This window comes from Geotrypetes seraphini, chromosome 7, assembly GCF_902459505.1.
Source record: "Geotrypetes seraphini chromosome 7, aGeoSer1.1, whole genome shotgun sequence".
Lineage (NCBI taxonomy): Eukaryota > Metazoa > Chordata > Amphibia > Gymnophiona > Dermophiidae > Geotrypetes > Geotrypetes seraphini.
The window spans coordinates 180,030,722-180,056,834 of NC_047090.1; the positions used below are offsets into that span (position 1 = coordinate 180,030,722).

At 46.8% G+C, this 26,113-nt stretch overlaps 1 protein-coding gene across 6 annotated transcripts in view; it reads left to right on the forward strand.

Moving 5' to 3' along the window:
* Positions 1 to 26,113, forward strand: part of KCNK10 (potassium two pore domain channel subfamily K member 10) — a 155,335-nt gene that overhangs the window by 85,831 nt on the left and 43,391 nt on the right. For 5 of the 6 annotated variants that reach the window (XM_033950838.1, XM_033950837.1, XM_033950836.1 and 2 more), the window contains exon 2: positions 17,233 to 17,555. The exons of the other annotated variant lie outside the window; for it this stretch is intronic. In XM_033950838.1, the coding sequence (XP_033806729.1) occupies positions 17,334 to 17,555 (222 nt within the window). In that variant the 5' untranslated portion in view covers positions 17,233 to 17,333. The remainder of the gene's footprint in view (positions 1 to 17,232; positions 17,556 to 26,113) is intronic. 6 annotated transcript variants of the gene reach the window in all.

The window sequence follows — 26,113 nt, forward strand, 5'->3', positions numbered from 1 at the left end:
CTTTCAATTAGGGTCATGAAGGGGAATCTCTTTGATTGATTTGAAACCAGCAAGAATTGCACAGTCTCTCACCCCAGTAATGACGTGACATTCCAGAAGGAACACATGGGGCTTTTTCAACGCAGGTTTATTCCAGTAAGATAAACAACCCCTCCACCCACCCACTCTGCCTTTACAGAGCATATAAATTGAGGTTGCAAGGTGGTAGATTTAGGAGTGATATCGGGAAATATTTTTTCTTGGAGAGGGTTGTGGATACCTGGAATATCCTCCTGGTGGAGGTAGTAGGGAGAAAAATAATAATGAAATTGAAAAGCATACGAGTGATAAAGACAGAAGCTCCCTATAGATCACTTTTTTAGCTTGCGAGCTACTTTTAAAATGACCTAGTCAAAATGATCTACCAACAATAAAATTTTTAAAAACACAAAGCACACTGTACGCAAAGAAAATGTTAATTATTATTTATATTCTGGGTTTTTTTCCCAAAGAGGTCAAGGCAGGTGACTCTATGCAATGTCACCTCAGTAACAACTATACAAAAATAGACAAATATACCCCCTCCTTTTTTACTAAACTGCGATAGCGATTTTTAGCGCAGGAAGCTGCGCTGAATGCCCCGCGCTGCTCTTGACGCTCATAGGCTCCCTGTGCTAAAACCCGCTATCGCGGTTTAATAAAAGGGGGCCATAGTGCAAAATATAGACAGCAGATATAAATTCTCAAAACAGACACATTTTCATCACTAAATTGAAAATAAAACCATTTTTCCTACCTTTGTTGTCTGTTGATTTCATGAGTCTCTGGTTGCACTTTCTTCTTCTGACTGTGCATCCAATATTTCTACCCTTCTTTCTGCCTCCTGTATGCTTTCTCTTCTCCAGACCTTATTCCCTTCCCCAACTTTTTCTTCTTCTCTCCCAGCCTCCTTCCTTTTCTTTCTCCCTTCCCCCTTCTTTATTTCTTTCTGTCTGTCTCCCTGCCCCCTTTCTTTCTTTCTGTCTCTCTGCCCCATGTCTTTCTGTCTCCCTGCCCCCTTTCTTTCTTTGTCTTTCTCAATCCATGCCCCCTTTCTTTCTGTTTCCCTTCTTTGTCTCCCTGCCTGCCCCTTCCTTTCTCCCTGCTTCCCCCCCCCCCAAGCTACTGCCGCCACAATTGAGGAACAGGCCTCTAAGCCACCGCTGCTGAGTTCTGAGATCTCCCTGCTTCCCAATGCTGTAAACAGGACAGCAGAAGTGCCGGGCCCATCAGCCTTCCCCCCGATGTCAGCTGGGCCAGCCAGCTAGCGATTGGCTGGCCTGGAACTTCCTCTCCAACGTCAGAATTGACGTTGGAGGCTTCTGCTGTCCTGTTTATGGCATCGGGAAGCAGGGAGAACGTGAAGGCAATGCAAGTCTATCACGGAGCCTGGGATGGGCTCCGTGATCGACTCGTGTTGCCTTCGCGATCTACTGGTTGATCGCAATCGACCTTTTGGGCACCCCTGCTATAGAGAAAGAGGAGGTATAAAAACCTAGTGGTTAGAGCCTTAGCCTCAGCACCCTGAGGTTATGAGTTCAATTCTCGTACTGCTCCTTGTGATTCTGGACAAGTCACTTAATCCTTCATTGCCCAGGTACGTTAGATAGATTGTGAGCTCATCGGGACAGATAAGAAAAATGATTGAGTATTTGAATGCAAACCACTTAGACAACCATTGACAGGTGGTATATAAATCACACTTTAAATGGGGTAGAGTGAGTTGTAACCTGCTGGAGCAACATGTACAGATCTGTCCGCATTGTTGGGAAGACTGGATGGGCCATACAGGTTTTTATCTGCCATTATTTACTATGTAGGCTTCCTATTTTCTCCCCCTTATGGATGGTCAGGATGTAATGACACTGGGCCCATTATTGAACCGGGGCGGTTGGCATTTTGCTATCCCCTGCCAGCGTTATCCTTGCAGTTCAATATCTGGACTCCTGCACTGAATCTCCATGTATAGTCATGTGAAAAAATTAGGATGCCCCATGAAATATTCAGTTATTTCTTAAGAAATGTTCACATGGCGATGTCAAATCTTTTTTTTTTTTTTTTTAATTTATCTCTGGAAAAGAAAGTGATGTAATTGCAGGTAAACAAGAAAAATTTTCCTTCATTTACTCATGAAACAAAAGATGTCCACAAATATGTGTATTCTAACTGAGTTATAAATTAGGACACCCCCACATATCCTCCTACTTAAAGTGGCTGAAATTACACACAGGTGTATCACATCAGGTGCACATGATTACAACTAAAACCTCAAGAAGCTGGAACTGGAAACAGTAATGCATTTTCCTTGTGTACTGTGCAAATCATAACAATTGTATAAGAACATAAGAATTGCCGCTGCTGGGTCAGACCAGTGGTCCATCGTGCCCACCAGTCCACTCACGCAGCAGCCCTCTGGTCAAAGACCAGCACCCTAACTGAGACGAGCCCTACCTGCGTACGTTCTGGTTCAGCAGGAACTTGTCTAACTTTGTCTTGAATCCCTGGAGGGTGTTTTCCCCTATAACAGCCTCCGGGAGAGCGTTCCAGTTTTCCACCACTCTCTGGGTGAAGAAGAACTTCCTTACGTTTGTACGGAATCTATCCCCTTTCAACTTTAGAGAGTGCCCTCTCATTCTCTCTACCTTAGAGAGGGTGAAGAATCTGTCTTTATCTGCTAAGTCTATTCCCTTCAGTATTTTGAATGTTTCGATCATGTCCCGTCTCAATCTCCTGTTTTCAACTGCTTAAGGTGGGGTTACCATATGGCTCCAGAAAAAGGAGGACAGATTGTGAAATCCAGGTTTTCCTACTGCTACTATGAATTATTTCTATAGCACTACCAAACACACGCAGTGCTGTACAGAGTCACAAAGAAGACAGTCCCTGCTCCAAAGAGCTTACAATCTAAACAGACAAGATAGGCAAACAGGATCTCATGGATACAGTTAAGGGGAACTGTTAATCTGTTACAATCAAGCCATTGTGACATCACTGATGAGGTTGGCTCTTATTGGTGGAATGAGGCTTTATGACATCAGAATCTCTGCTCTGCTTCCCAAAGATTGAAACTCATCACACTACTACTACTATGAATTACTTCTATAGCGCTACCAGACGCACGCAGTGCTATACAGAGTCAAAAAGATTAAGAAAACATACAGCATAATCTGGAGTATTGCAGAGTTACTGAAAGCATGATTGTCTCTTAATTAGTCATATCTCACTATGTAGATCTGGGGAACAGTTTCCTTTATTGATTTTTAAACTAGATGTTTCTGTATTGCATAATCATACTGCTTTATAGAGATAACCAGTTGTTCTGTATTTCATCTATTCCCAGTGCATATTCCTCCATTATCTTTTATACCTCAATGCTGATAATGCCTTGAACATTATTTGGAGAGGGAAGCTGAAAATCCCACCAAATTATTATTATTTTGCTGTGGTTCTCTGGAACAGACTGTTTTCTGTCTGTTAACGTTACTCGGATAATGAGGTGATCGCTACGGGACTGTTTCTCTGGTGGGAACCAAGACTTAATGGCATAAGAACTTTATTTCCAAAATTAAAGGAATGCATTCAGTGAAGTACAAACATATCGTCTCTCTTTCCAAAAAGCACCTGTGTGCATTTCCTCTGCTTAAACAGTTGTTACTGTTCATGCCGACAACCTTGGCGCAGGGTTCACTGTGGGAGTAGAGCGTTCTCTATTTGTACATTCGGCTGTTTACTCATCGATGCCTGAGATGTAACAGCAGAAACCAATACATTATTGCTCATTCTATAATGAAAAAGCTGCTTTTTATTTTGAAAAAATAGAAACAGGATGGCAGATAAAGGCCAAATGGCCCATCCAGTCTGTCCATCTGCAGCATCCACTGTCTCCTCCTCTCTCTATTGGCTAAGGCTCTTAACATTTGCATCTCCTCTTCCTATAGGCTAAGGCTCTTTACACCTGCATTGTGATGTCACAGAACTTTAGTAACATAGAAACATGATGGCAGACAAAGGCCAAATGGCCCGCCCAGTCTGTCCATCTGCAGCATCCACTGTCTCCTCCTCTCTCGATTGGTTAAGGCTCTTAACATTTGCATCTCCTCTTCCTATAGGTTAAGGCTCTTTATACCTGCATTGTGAGGTCACAGAACTTTAGTAACATAGAAACATGATGGCAGATAAAGGCCAAATGGCCCATCCAGTCTGTCCATCTGCAGCATCCACTGTCTCCTCCTCTCTCAATTGGTTAAGGCTCTTAACATTTGCATCTCCTCTTCCTATAGGCTAAGACTCTTTACAGCTGCATTGTGAGGTCACAGAACTTTAGTAACATAGAAACATGATGGTGGATAAAGGCCAAATGGCCCATCCAGTCTGTCCATCTGCAGCATCCACTGTCTCCTCCTCTCTCTATTGGTTAAGGCTCTTAACATTTGCATCTCCTCTTCCTATAGGCTAAGGCTCTTTACACCTGCATTGTGATGTCACAGAACTTTAGTAACATAGAAACATGATGGCAGATAAAGGCCAAATGGCCCATCCAGTCTGTCCATCTGCAGCATCCACTGTCTCCTCCTCTCTCAATTGGTTAAGGCTCTTAACATTTGCATCTCCTCTTCCTATAGGCTAAGACTCTTTACAGCTGCATTGTGAGGTCACAGAACTTTAGTAACATAGAAACATGATGGTGGATAAAGGCCAAATGGCCCATCCAGTCTGTCCATCTGCAGCATCCACTGTCTCCTCCTCTCTCTATTGGTTAAGGCTCTTAACATTTGCATCTCCTCTTCCTATAGGCTAAGGTTCTTTACACCTGCATTGTGATGTCACAGAACTTTAGTAACATAGAAACATGATGGCGGATAAAGGCCAAATGGCCCATCCAGTCTGCCCATCCGCAGCATCCACTATCTCCTCCTCTCCCTAAGAGATCCCATGTGCCCTTCTTGAATTTAGACAGTCTTTGTCTCCATCACCTCTACCAGGAAACTATTCCATGCATCAAACACCCTTTCTGTAAAAAAGCACTTCCTTAGATTACTCATGAGGTAATGAGGGGGAGGGGGAAAATGTCTCCCGACGCACCAGCGGCAGCGGTCCTGAGTTGTGAACGCCCCTCTCTCCCTCAGTCCCCAAAGCAGTAGAAGTAGCAGCAGTCCTGAGCTATGAATCCCACCTCCCTCCCTCCCTCCCCAAAGCACCAGTTCGGCAGCGGTCTTGAGCTGCAAATCCTCCATGCCCTCCCTCAAGCGCCGAAGCAGCAGAAGCATTTGGCGGTCCTGTGCCGCGAACCCTCTCCCTCCTTTCCTACCCGAAGCGTCAGCAAGAGGCAGCGCTCAAAACAGGCAGCTCGCACCCAGGGCTTTTCCTCTGATGCGTCACTTTGGTGATGGCACCAAAAGTGGCTCAAAATCTTTTCTGCCCAGTTTCGGCCAAACGGTTATTTTAATTTACAAACAGCAATAGATTTATAAACCACTGTATTCTCTGGCCCACTACCACTAAATGCAATCTGCATGATATTGAAATTACAAATGGGACTGTATGATGTTTCTAACAAAGCTTATATGTATATTTGAAGCTGGGCTGCTACCAGAAAGATGGAAATGCCCTTGTATCGCTCCATGGTGCAACCTCATCTGGAGTACTGCGTTCAATTCTGGTTTCCTTATCTCAAGAAAGATACAGTGGCGCTAGAAAAGGTTCAAAGAGTGACCAAGATGGTAAAGGGGATGGAACTCCTCTCGTATGAGGAAAGACTAAAACGGTTAGGGCTCTTCAGCTTGGAAAAGAGACGGCTGAGGGGAGATAGGATTGAAGTCTACAAAATCCTGAGTAGAGTAGAGTGTGTACAAGTGGATCAATTTGTCACTCCGTCAAAAATCACAAAGACTAGAGGACACTCGATGAAGTTACAGGGAAATACTTTTAAAACCAATAGGAGGAAATTTTTTTTTACTCAGAGAATAGTTAAGCTCTGAAACGCATTGCCAGAGGATGAGGTAAGAACGGATAGCGTAGCTAGTTTTAAGAAAGGTTTGGACAAATTCCTGGAGGAAAAGTCCATAGTCTGTTATTGAGAAAGACATAGGGGAAGCTACTGCTTGCGCTAGATTGGTAGGATGGAATGTTGCTACTCTTTGGGGTTCCGGAATCTTTTGTTACTCTTTCGGGTTCCGGAATCTTGCTATTCTTTGGGATTCTGTATGGAATGCTGATATTCCTTGGGTTTTCACCAGGTACTAGTGACCTGGATTTGCAACCGTGAGAACGGGCTACTGGGCTTGATGGACCATTGGTCTGACCCAGTAAGGCTAGTCTTATGTTCTTATGAAGCAATTGTTTTTATATTGCTGGTACATTTGTTAAAATATTTTTTTTTTGTTATAAAACCTGACATGTTTTCAACAGAATTTTGTATATTGAACAGGAGTTACCCCTCTTCCCAGACACCACACCGATAGCCCCCCCCCTCCTCCCGTGCCTATCTTACAATTCCTGGTGGTCTTGGGGTGTGGTTGGGCAGGGGTGACCCCCATTTACTCCTATCCATTCTGGCTCTGCTCTCAAAATGGCTGTCATGACTGGGGCATCTTGGGCTACTCTTTGTATTCTTTTTTTTTTTTTTTTTTTTTGTTCTGCGATTATATGCAATACAATTATGGTCTTGCACAAGTACAATAGTTTACACGGTAAATGAAGTGCTTCAAATAAATGCTTTTGATATATAATTTTAGTAGGAATTTAAGTAGGGTTACCAGACATCCAGGAAGACCTGTACATGTCCTCTTTATAGAGGCCTGTCCGGGTGCCCGGACAGACTTTCCAAAACCCAGCAGCTGTCCGGGTTTTGAAAAGCTCTGGCCGTGTGTGGAGGGCCTCTGAGTGTGCGGAGGTGACATCACACTTGTCCGCACATGCTCAGAGGCCCCTGGACACGGCCTGGATATCAGGAATAACAAGATGAGGCTTTCAGGGGCGGGGCTTGGGGTAGAACAGGTTAGGTCTGAAGGCAGAAAGGGGCGGGGCTTGGGGCAGGCTGAAGGCGGAACAGGGCATGGCCGGGGGCAGAATGGGGCGGAGCCAGGCATCCGGGATTTTGCTGAGAAAAATACAGTAGCCCTAAATTTAGGTCTGTAAATTTGGGATGAGAAGCTGCTTAGGAATTAGCCTCTCTGTGGACTTATGTCACTCTGAGTGTGGTGTAATGGGATTCTGTGGAATAATCAAAGCAGTTTACAAGTCAGCCATTGTAAAAGCACCATGGTTTCTAGTTTGTTTTCGTTCATTTTGCTTGGAGGAAAATACAGTCTTTCAATACAATACAATTTTTATTTGTATACCACCAATACCTCTTCGAAGTTCACAGCGGTTCACAATCAGTAATAATGCATGAAATATTAGGTGCTTAGCAAATATCCCTAACTAGCCCTAAGGCTCACAGTCTAACTAAAGCACCTATGAACGGTTAGTTAAATGCAAGGAGAAATCTATAATAACAAAAAAAAAAAAAAAAGATAAAACGGAAAGAAAATAAAAACCTAGCAGAAAAAACAACAACAAACCAAACCAAGGTGAAAACCAATGAAATAAAATAAAATCCAGACAATTAATGTGGAAGATCAGGGTGGACAAGACTCCAGTGTTAGGCCCGCAGGAATGGAATGGCAGGTAGATGGCTGCATGATGGATCAGCAGCACCCCCACATGGACTTGCTGATCATGGCAGGGTTACTCAAACAGGCAGGCTGGCTCCGAGAGCAAATTATTTATTAAATTTTCTATACCGTTCTCCCAGGGGAGAACGGTTTACATGAATTTATTCAGGTACTCAAGCATTTTCCCTGTCCCTGCGGGCTCACAATCTAGCTAATGTACCTGGGGCAATGGGGGGCATGAGTTACTTGCTCAGGGTCACAAGGAGCATAAGAACATAAGAAAAGCCTTCACCGGATCAAGCCGAGGTCCATCCTGTCCGGTGATCTGCACACGCGGCGGCCCATTTAATTACTCCTGATTGGAGTCCCAGATATACCGTAGCCCTCAATACGATTTGCAAGAAGGTGTGCATCCAACTTGCGCTTGAATCCCAGAACAGTAGTCTCTGTCACAACATCCTCCGGGAGAGCATTCCAAATTCCCAGCACGCGCTGTGTAAAAAAGAACTTCCTGACATTCGTCCTGAACCTGCTGCCACTCAGTTTCAGTCTGTGACCTCTTGTCCGCGTCACATCTGAAAAAGTTAGCAATGCTTCTTCTTGGTCGATTTTATCAACTCCCTTTATTATTTTAAAAGTCTCTATTAAATCCCCTCTCAGTCTTCTCTGCTCAAGGGTAAATAATCCCAATTTCCTAAGGCGCTCTTTGTAGCTCAAATTCTCCAATCCCTTGACAAGTTTTGTGGCTCTCCTCTGTACCCTCTCCAGCAGAGTTATATCTTTCTTGAGGTATGGAGACCAGTGTTGGACACAGTATTCCAACTGCGGTCTGACCATTGCTCTGTAAAGTGGCATTATTACATCTTCCGATCTACTCGTGATCCCCTTCTTAATCATGCCCAACATCCTGTTTGCTTTCTTCGCCGCCGCCGCGCATTGTGCCGAAGGCTTTAGGGTTCTGTCAATCAGTACCCCCAAATCCCTTTCTTGTTCGCATTTTGCTAATGTCGCCCCCAACATCTTATACTCGTGTTCTTTGGGTTTTTTTCCTAGATGCATCACCTTGCATTTGTTTATGTTAAAATTCATCTGCCACTTTGTTGTCCACGCTTCTAGCTTGTTCAGATCCTTCTGGAGTTCCTCGCAGTCCCTTTGAGAGTCAACCGCCCGACATAGTTTTGTATCGTCTGCAAACTTTATTATATTGCAAGTTGTTTCCTCTTCCAGGTCATTTATAAAAATATTGAACAAGATAGGCCCAAGAACCAAGCCCTGGGGCACTCCGCTAGTCACCCTCTCCCACAACCTCAGGGTGCTGAGGCTGTAGCTTTAACCACTGCGCCACACTTTTCAGCACTTTCTCTGGCCAAACATTCTTTAGCCATAAACGGTATATCAAAAATAAAGAAACTTGGATACCGACTGCAAGCTCTGACAATCTCCAGTTGGCCCTCCAACTGGTTCATTTTCACACGACCAAACTTGCGTTTTCGGTTTCGGCTAAAACCAGGTGACGAGCTCAGCTGCAATTTTGGTTTCAGCTGAAAGCTTTCAGACTCTTTTGGTGTCTGTTTCACTTGGCCTCTAACCTGTTGCACATCTGCGTATAACTATCAATTATTATTGGCATTTATGACCTGCGTAAGTAGTATATATATGTTTAGGTGCTGATGTGTAGAATTATCACCTTTATGTCTAAAATCGTACAGATACAGACTCTTGATGCTGTTCTTTATTGACCTTCTCTACTAAGTTCATTCTTTACTCTAATGGCCACATTTGCACTCAAGCGCTGAAGGGATTGCTAACGTCAGTTATACTCCATTACTCCATTACGCTCTATTGTAATGGAAATTCCATAACAGCAGTGGGATGGTGACCCTGCAATAGATTTTTTTCTGACATGTAGTCCCTTGTTACCTATGTTTAAGCAACAATATAGTGCTTTTCCAGTCAGGTCAATACACAAAGGATGGTTTTCATATGTGCTGATATATACAGCCATGAGTTAAAGTCTCAGGTAACCGCAAGGTATGGTAAAGCCACTAGGTGGCATTGTTCCTTTGTAGGGATTAAAGCTCCTATGAGTGTCGGGAGCAGCACAAATCATTCAGCCGGTCTGTGGAGGTAAATGAGGAAGACCTTACACCAAAAATATGGTTTATTAATGCAAAAATAAATAAATAGATACATACATGGGAATCAAAATAATAAATATCATAGAAGACAAATTAAAACAGAATCCTACTAACCCCCAACACGGCCTTGTTTTGGCATATTCCTGCTTCTAGTGTTAAAATACAGAAATTCTTAACGATATGTTGTGGTGTGATGTCAGTCTGACTTTGAAATTTATACAGCTAGATCTGTACTCCCTTGATGTGCGGGAGTGAGATGTATAAGGTAACATTTATGAGGGTTGTTTAATCTGTATGACACTTGATATTGAGTGGAAATCTAGCATTTGATTTAGTGCTCACAACTGCAAGAAAGAATGTCATTTATCAATATGAAAATTGCCGTCACCTTGATATTCTCCGAAACAACAGTAATAAAGACAACTGTTGAGACAGACATGAATGCCCTGGATCGGTGGCATGGAATGCTGCTACTTTTTGGGGTTTTGCCAGGGACTTGTGACTTGGATTGGCCTCCATGAAGACGGGATACTGGGCTAGATTGACCATTGGTCTCACCCAGAAAGACTATTCTTTTGTTCTTATGAGAGCTGCTACTGGACCTGGAGGGAGGGAGGGAGGAGAGATGCTGCTGGGAGGGGAGGAGGGAAAGGGAAGACAGTTACTGTTGGATAGGGGAAGAACGGAAGGGAGAAGGGGTACTTCTGGACAGGCGAGGAGGAATAAAGGAAGGAAACAGCTGGCAGGGAGATTAGAGGAGGGGAAGGGGTCAGGGTGGAATGGAGAGATCAGATGAGGGAAAGGGGAGAGATAGAGGAATGAGAAAGTATTGAGAGATTGATGCTAGGAAGGGGGTCAGCAGAAAAATAAGGAGATAGGGACAAAGATGCTAGATTTGGTGCATATTTACTAGGGTTATCCTGAAAACCCAACTAGCTGGTGGTCCTCCAGGACAGGGTTGGGAACTACTGGTGTAGAGGGCAGGTTCCTAGTGACGTGGAATCTTATTCGGTAAAGATTTATCCCCATAACCATAGAATGAGAAAAGTCCTTTCTTAGCTTGGCTCTTAGCCTCGGAGCCTATTTCAGTGGCTCGAGTAAATTTTCTTGTTTTCATTGAGGAACTCCAAAATCCTGAGTGGAGTAGAATGGGTACAAGTGGATCGATTTTTCACTCCATCAAAAATTACAAAGACTAGGGGACACTTGATGAAGTTATATTATTATTATTATGTTCTTGTATACCGCCATAACCAATGAGTTCTAGGCGGTTCACATCAATTAATTAAGATCCGATCTGAACATGGATTTACAACATTTTATTGGAGTTATAAGCAACGAGGAAGGAAATGTTGGAACATTTTAGCAGAAATTTATCAGAGTTACAAGCAGCGACAAGGTTGGATGGGAAGGAAAGAGGGAGGGAGGGAGGGGAGGGGGGAGGGGGAGAAAAGGAGGGGGAGGGGGAGGGGGGAGGGTGGGAGGTGGATTATTGCAGGGGAATGAGGGTTAAGGGTCCTGTTCGCGGAATAGGTATGTTTTGAGAAGTTTTCTGAAGTCGAGGTAGGTCGGGGCCTCGAGCATCATTTGGGCTAGCCAAGGGTTCAGCTTCGCCGCCTGGAAGGCGAAGGTTTTGTCGAGGAATCTTTTGAACTGACATAGTTTTAGGGAGGGGAAGGCGAACAGCTGAATTCTGCGGGATTTCTTATTGGTGCAATTCATAGTGAAGTGGGGAGAGAGGTATCTTGGTGATAGACCAAATACTGTTTTGTAGCAGAAGCAGGCGAACTTGAAGAGGATTCTGGATTCGAAAGGCAGCCAATGTAGTTGGTGGTAGAAAGGAGTGATGTGTTCCCATTTATTCAGGCCGAAAATGAGGCGGACGGCTGTGTTCTGAATCAATTTTAGTCTTCTGGTGGTTTTCTTCGTAGAGCTCAGGTAAATGATATTACAGTAATCCAGTATGCTAAGAATAGAGGATTGTACTAGTAGGCGGAATGCGGTGTCATCGAAGCATTTTTATAGGGAAATACTTTTAAAACCAATAGGAGGAAATATTTTTTTCACTCAGAGAATAGTTGAGCTCTGGAACGCGTTACCAGAGGATGTGCTATGAGCGGATAACACAGCTGGTTTTAAGAAAGGCTTGGACAAGTTCCTGGAGGAAAAGTCTAAAGTCTATTATTGACAAAGACATGGGGGAACCCCTGCTTGCCCTGAATCGGTAGCATGGAATGTTGCTACTCCTTGGGTTTTGGCCAGGTATTAGTGACCTGGATTGGCCACCATGAAAACGGGCTACTGGTCTTGATGGACCATTGGTCTGACCCAGTAAGGCTATTCTTATGTTCTTATGGTTCTATAGTCCTTTCTGTCTCTCACTTTCTGTCCAGTTGGTCTTTTTTTAATGTTTTTATAGGACTGCCATTATAAAAATCAGCTGAAAGTGATAAATAATTCCTCCTAACTTTGCCACATTTTCCTGCCTTCATATGTGCAATATGCTTTTTATCGGCTCATTTTCTAATATCAAAATACAAACAAGCCTGCAGTGTAAAACCCGTGGTGTGGGATTCAAAGCAGGCGCATGGCAGGAACAAAAGGGAGGCCTACGGTATGTCTCCAGCTCCCCTCCCTCCCAGCTGCTCTGTGACCCGCTGCAGAATAACCTAAATTGCTCGGTGTCCTCGAATGATCCCCCTACAGTGGGACACAACAGAAGCTGAGAAGAACGACCGAATGTGCTGGCCTCCTGCATGGTCTGCACAATACCCAGTGCAGCTATCAACTTGACCTGCGAACAAAGGTGCCAGCTGATTTGACATTTTGGCTCCCCCCTCCCTCCTCCATTATAGACCCTTAGCAGGAGGAAATTGCTCTTTGAATGCAGCTGGCTACCTGAACGACTCCTGTTCCTTCTCTGCACTCCAGGGACTATGTCAGCGGCATCTCCTCTCTTTCGTAAGCACCTCCCCATTCAGATTCTTTTTACATAACAGCATCTGATCTTGGATTGTGCCTCTTAATTACATGGTGCTTTGCTATAAGCAGCTCTGCATACAAGCTAATAAGTCATGTTCAGTTCCTCTCTGCTGCAGCCCGTATGCATTGCACAGAGGCGGAGCTTTGGCAGATGATGGCTATTCTGTACGAGCACCTTGGCGCCATGTCCCTGTGCAAAGCCACGATTAGAGTGTGGGTGTGGCTTTATGGTCCTTAATGCTCCGCACAGGTAGATTTGACATAGGTGGGCAGTGTTGTTGCAACTTGTCAAAGGACAGCGATTCATCATCAGCCAATAAACATCTTGAGTTCTGATGTCAGTTTCACAGGGAATCGTCTGTATTTTTATTAATTCAGAACGGTTTATATGAGTTTATTCAGGTACTCAAGCATGTCTGTCCTGGTGGGTTCCCAATCTTATGTAATGTGCCTGGGGCAATGGAGGGATTAAGTGACTTGCCTGGGATCACAAGGAGCAGTGAGGGATTTGAACCCACAACCTCAGGGTGCTGAGGCTGTAGCTTTAACCACTGTGCCACTCTAAAAATCAAAATGTAGTAAAAGTGAGCCAGGTATAGGACAGTCCAGCCATTGTGACATCACTGATGAGGTTGGGTCTTATTGGTGGAATGAGGCATTATGATGTCACAATAGCAGCTCTAGTTATCAGAGGCTGAAACTTTTCACACTATTTACTCAGTTTTCTATACCGTTCTCCCGGGGGAGCTCAGGATGAGTTACATGTACATGAATTTATTCAGGTACTCAAGCATTTTTCCCTGTCTGTTCTGGTGGGCTCACAATCTATACAATGCACCTGGGGCAATGGGGGGATTAAGTGATTTGCCCAGGGTCACAAGGAGCAGCGTAGGTTTGAACCCACAATCTCAGGGTGCTGAGGCTGTAGCTTTAACCACTGCGCCACTCTAAAAATCAAAATGTAAATTTCCTCAGTGTTTAATTTCTTTTCTTGATCTCTTATATTGTGGACTAAATAAGAGTTATGTTTTCTTTATATTTTGTATCTATAAATTATTTTTCTTGATCTGTAACAAGTGATGTATATGCTTGGAAAACTGAAAATGGTATAAATAAAAAATAATAAAAAAAATATCAAAATATAGTAAAAGTAAGCCGGGTATAGGACAGTCCAGCCATTGTGACATCACTGATGAGGTTGGCTCTTATTGGTGGAATGAGGCATTATGATGTCACAATAGCAGCTCTGGTTATCAGAGGCTGAAACTTTTCACACTATTTACTCAGTTTTCTATACCGTTCTCCCGGGGGAGCTCAGGATGAGTTACATGAATTTATTCAGCTACTCAAGCATTTTTTCCTGTCTGGCTCACAATCTATCTAATGCACCTGGGGCAATGGGGGAATTAAGTGACTTACCCAAGGTCACAAGGAGCAGCCACACACGCCTCCTTGTATTCTCTTTCAGTGACCTAATTATTTGGGCGTCTCATATTTATATTGCAAAATGACACAGTAAATGACAGCAGATAAAGACCCACTGCAATAAAGTCCAATGTGCAATGCCAAGTATTAAATTTAGAAAGTGCCCTCAGATAATGTTTTCACCCGAAATGAACCCAAAGGAAGGGGATAGCTAAATTTTCTTTTATTGGGTACTTCTAGTGTGCCACTTTACCATACAATGTAATGCTCTCAATCGAGCCTTTGCCAAAATAATTGTGATTCTGCACAGAACCAGTGTATCAAAACTTAAATTCTAACCGCCTGATATTCAGTGCTATTAAACCAGCCAGGAACGGCTCTTGTCTGGTTAGATACGAGGTCTGTTCAAAAAGTTCCAGGACTGATTTTATAAAAATGTATTTAAACAATCTTACAATTTATTCCATTGGGTCCCCCATCATAGTACTCCCCTTCCCTACGTATACACTTTTCCCAACATCGTTTCCACTTCTGAAAATAGTCCTTAACCTTTTCCTATCGTGTTTCCCGGATGACGGGACATTCCAAAAATGACATAGACAGTGGATTAATAGTCTGTATGGACTTATAAAGACATATATACTAACATGGGACATGGGACCCTCGACCACCAGAGGGCATCCGCTGAAAATCAGGGGAGGGAAGTTTCATGGCGACTCCAGGAAGTACTTCTTCACCGAAAGAGTAGTGGATCATTGGAACAGACTCCCACTCCAGGTGATAAAGGCCAGCAGCGTGACGGATTTTAAGAGAAAATGGGATACTCACGTGGGATCTTTAAGGGAGTAAATTCAGGGGAGGGGATACTTGGAATGGGCAGACTTGGTGGGCTATAGCCCTTTTCTGCTGCTTTTTTCTATGTTTCTAAATACTATATATCAAAAAACAACATCCAAAGGAGAAAAGACCTCAGTGTCTAATAGGGGTTCAAAAAAAAAACTTCCCACATAGACAAGCTACTCTCAAAATCACCACTTTGAGACCAGCAGACACATCCTCGGTCAAAAACTCCAAGATAAGTGGAATTACTTAAAATAACACAGTCTTTCAATGTCATCACTTATCTGAAAATGTAATCTTCCAAATGTTCTTTGATGTAGTGCTGAGAAGTGAAAGCAGGAAAAACCCGCACGGTGGAGCATAGGCATACAGCACAGCAGCCAAAGAGTCATCACCGCTGGCGACATGGTTCCACACAATCCAACAGGGCTCCCTGTTTCGCAATTAAGCTTCTTCAGGGATTTGAGCTCCTATAACAGGAGTTGAAGCGGGTTAACTGACGCTCAAATCCCTGAAGAAGCTTAATTGCGAAACAGGGAGCCCTGTTGGATTGTGTGGAACCATGTCGCCAGCGGTGATGACTCTTTGGCTGCTGTGCTGTATGCCTATGCTCCACCGTGCGGGTTTTTCCAGCTTTCACTTCTCAGCACTACATCAAAGAACATTTGGAAGATTACATTTTCAGATAAGTGATGATATTGAAAGACATTGAAAGACTGTGCTATTTTAAGTAATTCCACTTATCTTGGAGTTTTTGACCGAAGATGTGTCTGCTGGTCTCATAGTGGTGATTTTGAGAGTAGCTTATCTATGTGGGAAGTTTTTTTTTGGAACCCCTATTAGACACTGAGGTCTTTTCTCCTTTTTTTTTCTATATCTTGTAGGTAGTGCTGAATAACATTGGATGTTGTTTTTTGGACTAATAAGGAGCCAGGAACACAAAATATTTGAATTTACAGACTTATGACTTATTTACATTATGTTTACAATAGCCGTAAATGATAACGGTGAATAATACAAAACTTTGCTAAAATAATTCCGATTGGAACCAGCGTAACGTAAAATTTATTATGATAGGAAAAGGTTAAATGCATCTTCAGGAATCGCCAAAGATTGTTGTGTCAAATTTTCTTTGTCTTCAATGGTTTCAAATAACTTTCCTTTCAGCATTGATTTAAGTTTAGGAAACAGGAAGTCAGCAGGGGCCAAGTCTGGAGAGTAAGGTGGCTGGGGAAGAACTGTCGTCAAGTTTTTAGCACAAAATTCATGGTTGTTCTTCTGGCCATCGGTCATTAACCGTGGAACAAACTTTTCCGCAACACAAGTCATCCCCATCTTCTCTGTTAGAATGTTGTGGCATGAATCAATGGAGATGTTGCATTCCTCTGCCAGTTGACGTTCATTGTCTTCCAGTTGGCGAATCTCATTCCACTGATTCACAACCTCTTTTGAAGCATGAATATCATTCAAAACACCTTCCATGACTCATGACGTATTTCCCATAAGCTACTTTCAACATTTCATAAGTTTCTTTAGCGGTCTTACCCAATTTAAAGCAGAACTTCACACTGTAGTGCTGCTTATTGAGGTCGCACATGATGAAAAATAGCCGATCGCGAAAACATACTTTCACAAAAACCGATGTAGCATGGAGACGAAAAAAAATATCAACAAACGGAAAAAAGGAAGTTACTCATAAGGTTTCAAGTTACTCAACACTGCCTAGCACATCTCAAAAGAATTTCCCATTGGCGTGCAATTCAAACTGTCCTGGAATTTTATGAACAGATCTAGTACTTTATCTGGCACAAGTCTCCCCCTTGCAAGTAAGCACGGTTCATCCACTATGCCTAACATTGTGGCCAGAGACACACTTTGCATCTTACACAGTGATTGGCAATTTGTCATTATGCCAACCATATATAGGCATTTAAATATAATGGAGCCCTGGGGCAATATACTCGTATGTTATAATCAAAGTATTACTAACACTATTTAACTTGCTATTTAAGATGTCTTCCCCAACCCCTTGAGTTGTACAACACCCTCACTCACGGCATATGATTTGAAATCTAAATTTTGGCATGTCCTTTGGTTGAGGTGTCCATCAGACAGTAACAACAATAACAAAAAACATTATGATATAATAGTTTTTTTTTTCTTTATTTTTCCAGTGGCTGTTCCTTCAGCAGTACCTGCTTCTGACCCCAAGACTAATGGCCATCATGCAGGCCCTCGTCTCTCTGTGTCCTCTAGGGCCACGGTGGTAGCCAGCATGGACAACACCTCAGTAGGCTTGCACTCAGTCATGAAATGGAAAACGGTGCTGACCATCTTTGTGGTCGTTGTGCTTTATCTGGTGACTGGAGGTCTGGTCTTCCAAGCCCTTGAGCAACCGAATGAAAGTAGTCAAAAGAGCACAATAGCAATTGAGAAGGCAGAGTTCCTCTGGGATCATCCTTGTGTGAGCTCCCAGGAGCTTGAGACACTGATCAAGGTAAGAACATCATCTTCCTCGTCTTTCTTACTACTTAAATTTCTGCTTTTGCTATTCTGCCTTCAGTGCTTAAGTGATTTTGAGAAATCATTAGAGAAGTGAGGGAAAACCCAGATTATCCCAGGACAAGCAGGCATGATATTCTCACATGTGGGTGACGTCATCTACGGAGCCCCGGCGCGGACAGCTTTTCAAGCAAACTTGATAGAAGTTTCAAGTTTGCACACTGCACCACGCATGTGCGTGCCTTCTCGCCCACTAGAGGGCGCATCCAACCTCGTGGTCCTCAGTTCAAATTTTTCCGCGGAGCAAGAAAGCCCTGTGGATCTGAGCTCCAGTGTTTTTGCCTTCTAGCTGCCGCGTTTAGTTTGTTTTTCCATCGAATTAGTTCGCGGTGCTGCCTTTTTTCTTTTCGGTTCTTTTCAAAAAAAAAAAAAAAAAAGTATTTCGTTTTCGTCTGGCTCCGGGGGCTCCCGGAAGCCGCGGCCGGGGACGTCGGTACGTTCCCGGCCTTCTTCTTTTTCTTCGTGGATGTCCCGTCCTGTTACGGGATTCAAAAAGTGCAGCCGGTGCGAGAGGTTGCTTTCCATCACTGACCCTCACCGGTGGTGCATTGTCTGTCTGGGGCCCGAACATCCGACAGAGTCGTGTGATCGCTGCTCTACCTTCCAAAACAGGGCCCTACGTCGCCGCAAGGCCAGAATGGCGGATTTGTTCGCCGTCGACGCGCCGCCTAAGGCCTCGACGTCGGCTCCGGCTTCAGCCCCGGCCTTGACCTCGGCCTCGGCGTCCTCAGGGGCCTCGGCCTCGCCCCGACCCTCATCCTCGAAGGCGTCGTCAGTGAAGCAAGCTTCGGGTAAGTCCTCTGTTCCATCCCCTTCAGCAAAGAAGCCATCCTCGAGTCAGGCCAAAGCGGGTGGGTCGACCCCGGCCCCGCATCGGACCTCGACTCCGCACACCCCGAGGGAATACTCGAGACCGAGGTCGCCCTCCAGGGAGTGTGCCCCGGACTCGGAACTCCCCACCTTCGTGGGGATTCCGGCCTTCCAGGATCTCCTCCGAGCTCTGATCTCATCGGAGCTATCGGGAGCCCTGGAAGTGTTACAGCGTGCTGCGGTCCCGGCGGCCTCGACCTCGGCCGGAGCGCCTTCGGTCTCGGAGGCCCCGGCCTCGGCCCCCTCGACCGCGGGAGCCCCGGCCTCGGCGACCTCGGTCTCGGGTACAGTGACCCCGTTCACCTCGGTCTCGGCCCCACCCCGGACCTCGACCTCGGGGGAACCCCCTGAGCGGAGTGTAAGGCCCAAAGAAAAGTTGCGCAGAGTGCGCCGTCTTTCCTCCTCTTCCTCCGGGTCTTCCAGACACGCCTCGCCCTCGACGCGACCTCGGACGGGGCGTCGATCGAGGAAGTCTAAGCGACCTCGAGGCTCGCCTCGGCGCGACCGTTCCTCGTCGTTCGGGGGCGAGGCGCTGCAGGTGTCGGAGTTGCGCCTCGACAATCCGAGGCTCCTCCGCTCACCTCGTGGGAAGTTTTCCCGGGCCGCCTCGCCGAGGAAACGGGAGAGTGTCCCACGAACCCCGGGGTCCTCACCCAAGGGTTCTGCGAGGAGGACAACTTCCCCTTCCCCCTCGAGGGCCCTCGAGAGGGGATCCTGGGATTCGGGATCGGTTAGGGATCCTCATTATTCCCATGAGGCCTCCCCCCTCTCCTCGGTGGGCGGTCGAGAACCCCGTCTCCCCAGGCTAGGCCGTCCTCATTTTCATCCTTCGTTCAGGACATGGCCCAAGCCCTGGGGATTGACCAGATGGTATGTTCTCGGTATTCCAAAGAATTTTTGGAGGAACAGGACCTCCCCACTCCTCCTAGAGAGGTGCCTAGACTCCCTCTCAACAGCGTCCTTCTGCAGACCTGGCTGAAGAACTTGTCAAACCCTCTTACAGTCACGTCTGTACCTTCAAAAATGGAATCGAAGTATAGAACGATTCCCCCTAAAGGGTTCGATAAGGCGCAGCTCTCACACCAGTCCCTTCTGGTGGAGTCAGCCCTTAAAAAATCACAGCCCTCACGGGTTTCTGCGACGGTTCCACCAGGCAGGGAAGGGCGGACCCTGGACAAGTTTGGCCGTCGCCTCTATTCAAATTCCCTGATGGCCACCAGGGTTCTAAATTACGCCTTCACCTTTTCCTCCTATTTGCGGGGTATGGTGAAGGATCTTCCTCAATATCGAAACTCGTTACCGGACTCCCAAAGAGCAGGATTCGACAAGTTTATGTCCAACCTGTCTCAATTGCGATTGTACCTATTCCATGCAGTGTACGAGCCTTTGAGCTGGTTTCGAGGGTGTCGGCCCTCGCGGTGGCCATGCGCCGCTTGGCCTGGCTTCGCACCCTCGACATGGACCCAAACCTGCAGGAACGCCTGGCAGACTTGCCTGTGTGGGGTCCGAGTTATTCGACGAGTCATTGGATGCGGCGACCAAACGCTTGTCGGAACAGGAGCGCTCTCTAGCATCCCTGGTCCGCCCCAAACCTAGGCCCCCGCCTCAGAAACCCTTTCGGCCTCCGCCGCGCCGATACCCTCAGAAGTCGACCCCGGCTTTCTCGAGACCGCCTCCGAGACGTCCGTCTCAGCGAGGCAGAGGGGGACAAACCCAAGCCCCGGCGCAGGGCCCTTCTAAGCCAGCGCCTTCCTTTTGACGGGCTGAGCGGACGGGGCGGGTTCCCCTCCGCACTTTCACAGGAATCCCTTCCTATCGGGGGCCGTCTCCGGTCCTTCCGGGAGGCATGGACCGGGATTACCTCAGACGCTTGGGTGCTCCGGATCGTCTCCGAGGGCTACTCGCTCAACTTTGTGTCCTCGCCGCCGGACAGTCCCCCGAGTTTAGTCCCCTGCAACCGTTCGCAGCTACCGACCCTTATAACCGAAGCCAAAGCCCTCTTGAAGCTTCGGGCGGTCGAGCCGGTCCCCAAGGACCAGTGGGGTACGGGGTTTTACTCCCGCTACTTTTTGGTCCCAAAAAAGACCGGGGACCTGCGCCCCATATTGGACCTCAGGAAGCTCAACAAATTCCTGGCCCGGGAGAAGTTTCGAATGCTATCTCTCCCGGTTCTGTATCCCCTCTTGGAGGAAGGGGACTGGATGTGCTCCCTCGACCTGAAGGAAGCATACACCCATGTTCCGGTGCACCCCGCCTGTCGAAGATTCTTACGATTCCAGGTGGGGGACCTCCACCTCCAGTACAGGGTACTGCCCTTCGGCCTGGCCGCGTCCCCACGAGTATTCACGAAGTGCATGGTGGTGGTTTGCAGCAGCCCTCAGGTCACGGGGACTCCACGTGTTCCCTTACCTGGACGATTGGCTCATCAAAGCCCCGACCAGGGAGGGGGTTATCTCAGCGACCCGACAGTCTATTACCTTCCTGCAAACTCTCGGGTTCGAGATAAACTTCCCAAAGTCTCAGTTGAGGCCGTCGCAGTCTCTTCAATTCATAGGTGCGGTGCTGGACACGGTGCGCCTACGCTCCTACCTGCCGACCCAGCGGTTGGAAGCCTTGGTACGGATGAGTCGCCAGTTCTCTCAACTGTCGAAGGTGTCGGCCAAGCACATGATGATGCTGCTGGGCCATATGGCCTCGACGGTACATGTCACGCCGTTTGCGAGGCTACACCTGAGGATCCCCCAGTGGACCCTCGCATCCCAGTGGCGTCAGGAGTGCGACCCGGTGTCCCGCCTCATTTCGGTGACTCGCTTTTGCGGAAATCGCTACGCTGGTGGACAGACTCTTCAAATCTGTCCAGGGGGCTATTGTTCCGCACTCCGCCTTTTCACAAGGTCCTGACCACGGACTCCTCGGAGTACGCGTGGGGAGCCCATCTCGACGGTCTTCGCACGCAGGGCCTGTGGTCGGCAGAAGACCGTCGGTGTCATATCAACGTGCTAGAGCTGCGGGCCATCTTCCTAGCACTTCGAGCCTTCGTTCACATGTTGCAGGACCAGGTGGTCCTCGTCCGCACGGACAATCAGGTGGCAATGTATTATGTGAACAAGCAGGGAGGAACGGGGTCATGGCCCCTCTGCTCCGAGGCTCTTCGCCTCTGGGAGTGGGCGGCCTCCCGGAACATCTTCCTCCGGGCGGTCTACATCCAAGGAGAACGGAATTGCCTGGCGGACAAACTGAGTCGACTTCTGCAACCGCACGAGTGGACTCTACACTCAGCAGTTCTACGCGAGGTTTTCGCTCGCTGGGGAACGCCACAGGTGGATCTGTTTGCCTCTCCGGAGACACACAAACTACCACTATATTGTTCTCGGATGTACTCGCAGGACCGTCTGGAAGCGGATGCCTTCCTACTCGACTGGGAAGGGAGGTTCCTGTATGCATTCCCTCCGTTCCCTCTGATCATGCGAACGTTGGTACACCTAAAATCGTCCACGGCCACGATGATTCTCATAGCACCTCGGTGGCCGCGTCAGCACTGGTTCTCCCTGCTGCTCCAACTCAGTGCCAGGGAGCCTCTTCCCCTGCCTGTCTCTCCTTCTCTGCTGTCTCAGAGTCAAGGATCCATGTTACATCCCAATCTGCAGTCATTGCACCTGACAGCCTGGTTTCTTGTTCCCTGACTCCTCCGGACCTGTCTCAATCGGTGAAGGAGGTGTTGGAAGCCTCCCGCAAGATCTCGACGAGGCTGTGCTATGCACAGAAATGGACCAGGTTTTCCACCTGGTGCTCGTCTTTTCACCTGGATCCGGTATCAGTTCCGGTATCCTCGGTTTTAGAATATTTGTTTCATTTGTCGCGCTCCGGCTTGAAAACCACTTCGGTGCGAGTTCATCTCAGTGCGATTTCTGCTTTCCACCAACCTCTGGAGGGACGCCCTCTGTCACTCCACCCCTTGGTGACACGCTTCATGAAAGGGTTACTCAGGGTTTGCCCCCCTCTTAAGCCTCCGCCCGTCGTGTGGAATTTGAATGTGGTTCTGGCTCAACTGATGAAACCCCCGTTTGAGCCACTCAACAAGTCCCTCTTGAAATTTCTGACTTGGAAGGCGGTGTTTCTAATTGCCCTCACCTCCGCCAGGCGGATTGGGGAGTTGCAAGCCTTGGTTGCGGACCCTCCTTTCACTGTCTTTCATCACGACAAGGTGGTCCTCCGCACCCATCCTAAGTTTCTACCTAAAGTTGTTTCTGACTTCCACCTCAATCAGTCCATTGTCCTTCCTGTGTTCTTCCCGAAGCCCCACTCCCATCCAGGCGAGACGGCGCTTCACACGCTTGACTGTAAGAGGGCGTTGGCATTTTATCTTCAACGCACCAGGCCTCATCGAAGGTTCCTCAATTATTTCTGTCCTTCGATCCCAATCGATTAGGGCACCCAGTTTCCAAGCGCACTCTGTCTAACTGGTTGGCCGCTTGCATTTCCTTTTGCTACGCTCAGGCTGGCCTTCCTCCCCGGGTCGAGTCACGGGGCACAAGGTCCGAGCGATGGCAGCTTCAATAGCTTTCCTCCGATCCACCCCGATGGAGGACATATGCAAGGCTGCCACTTGGTCTTCGGTTCATACATTCACCTCTCATTACTGTCTGGACACCTTGTCCAGAAACGATGGCCGGTTTGGCCAGTCGGTATTACGTAACCTGTTTTCATAAATTGCCATCCTCCCACCTACCCTTTTTTGGTTGGCTTGGAGGTCACCCACATGTGAGAATATCATGCCTGCTTGTCCTGGGATAAAGCACAGTTACTTACCGTAACAGGTGTTATCCAGGGACAGCAGGCATATATTCTCACAACCCGCCCACCTCCCCGGGGATGGCTTCCTTGCTAGTTATGGAACTGAGGACCACGAGGTTGGATGCGCCCTCTAGTGGGCGAGAAGGCACGCACATGCGTGGTGCAGTGTGCAAACTTGAAACTTCTATCAAGTTTGCTTGAAAAGCTGTCCGCGCCGGGGCTCCGTAGATGACGTCACCCACATGTGAGAATATATGCCTGCTGTCCCTGGATAACACCTGTTACGGTAAGTAACTGTGCTTTCAAGTATGGTATTGCAGTTGGTAGGGACAAGATGAGTTGGTCCAGATGGTAGCTTCTAAAATTATCAGTGGTCTTCAACATAAGGTGTATGGGGACAGATTTAAAAATCTCAAAGGGCCTGAATCTCAAAACGACGTTCCGATTGTAGGCAGTGGTAAGTATCCTACCACATCCCTAATGGACCAATAAGGATGCATGTTTTTTAAAAAGACTGATGCGTCGAATGACGCCTACAAGGTAGGCGTCTGACTCATGCCTACAGGCTCCTAAGGCCGGCGTAGATGTGGCTTATGCCGAAAGTGGCCTTAGGAGTGCCTAGGCACTTCTTGTAAAATGCTGGCCTACATTTAAGATACCAAATTCAATCTATTTTAATAAATCTTGTTATCATATGATTTTCAGTTCACTCACATCAGTTCACATCCACCTGGTGTTATAAACATGCAACTAACCAACCAACTTCAGCTGGATCCTCAGAATTAGAGAATGACACGGTGACAAAATTCAACACCGTTACCGTCCCCGCGGATAACCGCAGGAAATAATCCCATGTCATTTTCTAGTGTCTTTTTCAACCTCAGTCCTACTCCAGCATTCTTCAAAGCAAAGCTTGCGGGTCAGTGGTTGTGGCCATTCATACTCTGATTCTTATGTGAGCCAAGGATAATGAAGCCATTGTGACATCACTGATGTGATTGTCTCTTAGGCACTGGTGGAATGAGGCATTATGACATCACAATATCTGCTCTGGATACCAGAGACTGTCATTCTGTAGTGTCTGTTTCAACCTCAGTCCTTCTACACCAGCATTCTTCAAAGCAAAGCTTGAGGGTCAGTGGTTGTGGCCATTCATACTCTGATTCTTCCTCTCTCTTTAAAAAATGACATGAAGATGGTTTCCTGCGGTTATCCACGGGGACGGGAACAGTGATGAATTTTGTCACCATGTCATTCTCTACTCAGAATGCCAGAAAGTATTCTAACCTGAGCTGGCTGAACTCGTCATCGATCCAAATGCTGGAGCAGATTTTTTGTACCTTTTTTTTTTCTTCTTCTTTTTACGCCCTTGTGCTTTTTTTACTTAATCATTTTCTATTTTTTTTTTCTCTTTATCGTTTATCAATTTTTTTAAATTTTGAATTCAATAGCAATGAAAACAAATTACCAAAGCTGTTACTTAGCTTGGCTTATTGATTGCAATGACACCTCATCCGACGAACATTCGTTTCATTATCTTTCTTCAGGGCTGAGGTGGGTCAAATAATAAAACGCGCTCCTGGCGCTGCTCGGTCTGTCATGTCAGTTGCAAACTCTCATTTAAGGCATCTGTACAAAAAATAGATGTGATTCTGGACGCTGCGCCTACCGGTGATTGACACGAGGTAGGTTTGCGAGTGCCCACCGTGGTGGGCATCGTTTCCAGAATCAGGCCCAAAGCGTATATTTTGGGAAAAAGGTGGGAGGGGGAGATTTGATAGAGACATTCAGGGCTCCTTTTACGAAGCCGCGCTAGCGGCTTTATTGTACGCAATTTTTTAGCGCGCGCTAACCCCCGCGATAGCCAAAAATCTACCGCTTGCTCAAGAGAAGGCAGTAGTGGCTAGCGTGACCGGCAAATTAGCGCGCACTATTACGCGCATTAAACCGCTAACGTGGCTTCGTAAAAGGAGCCCTTAAATATAGCCACGCATAAATAAATAAGAGGTGAGTCTCTTTTAACTGAATGGAAGCTCTGGAATGAGACGGTATAGGATGAAGGTGGATGGTGGTAGGAGTAATCTAAAAAAAATATATTTACTAGTCTTATAGCCCGTTACATTAACGGGTGCTAGAATATATGTGTGTATCTGTCTTTATTTCTTTCTCTCTCTCTCTCCTTCTTCTCCTCTCCTTCTGTATTTCTGTCTTTCTTTTTCCTCGGATGTCCACCCATTCTCCCTTCCTTTAACCTTCCCTGTGTCCACCACCACCCTTAACTGCTCCCCTTATCCAGCAGCAGCCCTTCTCCCTTTTTTTTAATCTCCCCCTGTCCAGCAGTACCTCTTTCCTGTTCCCCTGTCCAGCAGTAGGCCTCCCTTCCTTTTTCTTCCCCTCCCCGTCTCTTCCCGTATCCATCAGCACCTCTTTCCTGCTTCCCCATCCAGCAGTAGGCCTCCCTACCTTTTTCTTCCCCCCTAGCACCTCTTTCCTGCTCCCCCGTCCAGCAGTAGGCCTCCCTTCCTTTTTCTACCCCCGTCTCTTCCCCTGTCAGCACCCCTTATCTCGCGTCTGCCCTCCGCCGACAGCCGTCTCAAGCCGCCATGGCCTGCAGCCGCCGACAGCCGTGGCGGCAGACAGCCTCCGCGCCGCCCGAAGCCAACATCCGTCTAGGGAGAGAGAGATGCGTGGAAGCACGCATGCGCACTCGTACCTGTGGGGACCTATAACGCACGGAAAACAGGAGCACACAGGTCAGAGTGTGCATGTGCGGCTTAGGCTTTTATTATATTAGATTGAAAGGGTGATGAAACGTGTGGAACGGCCTCC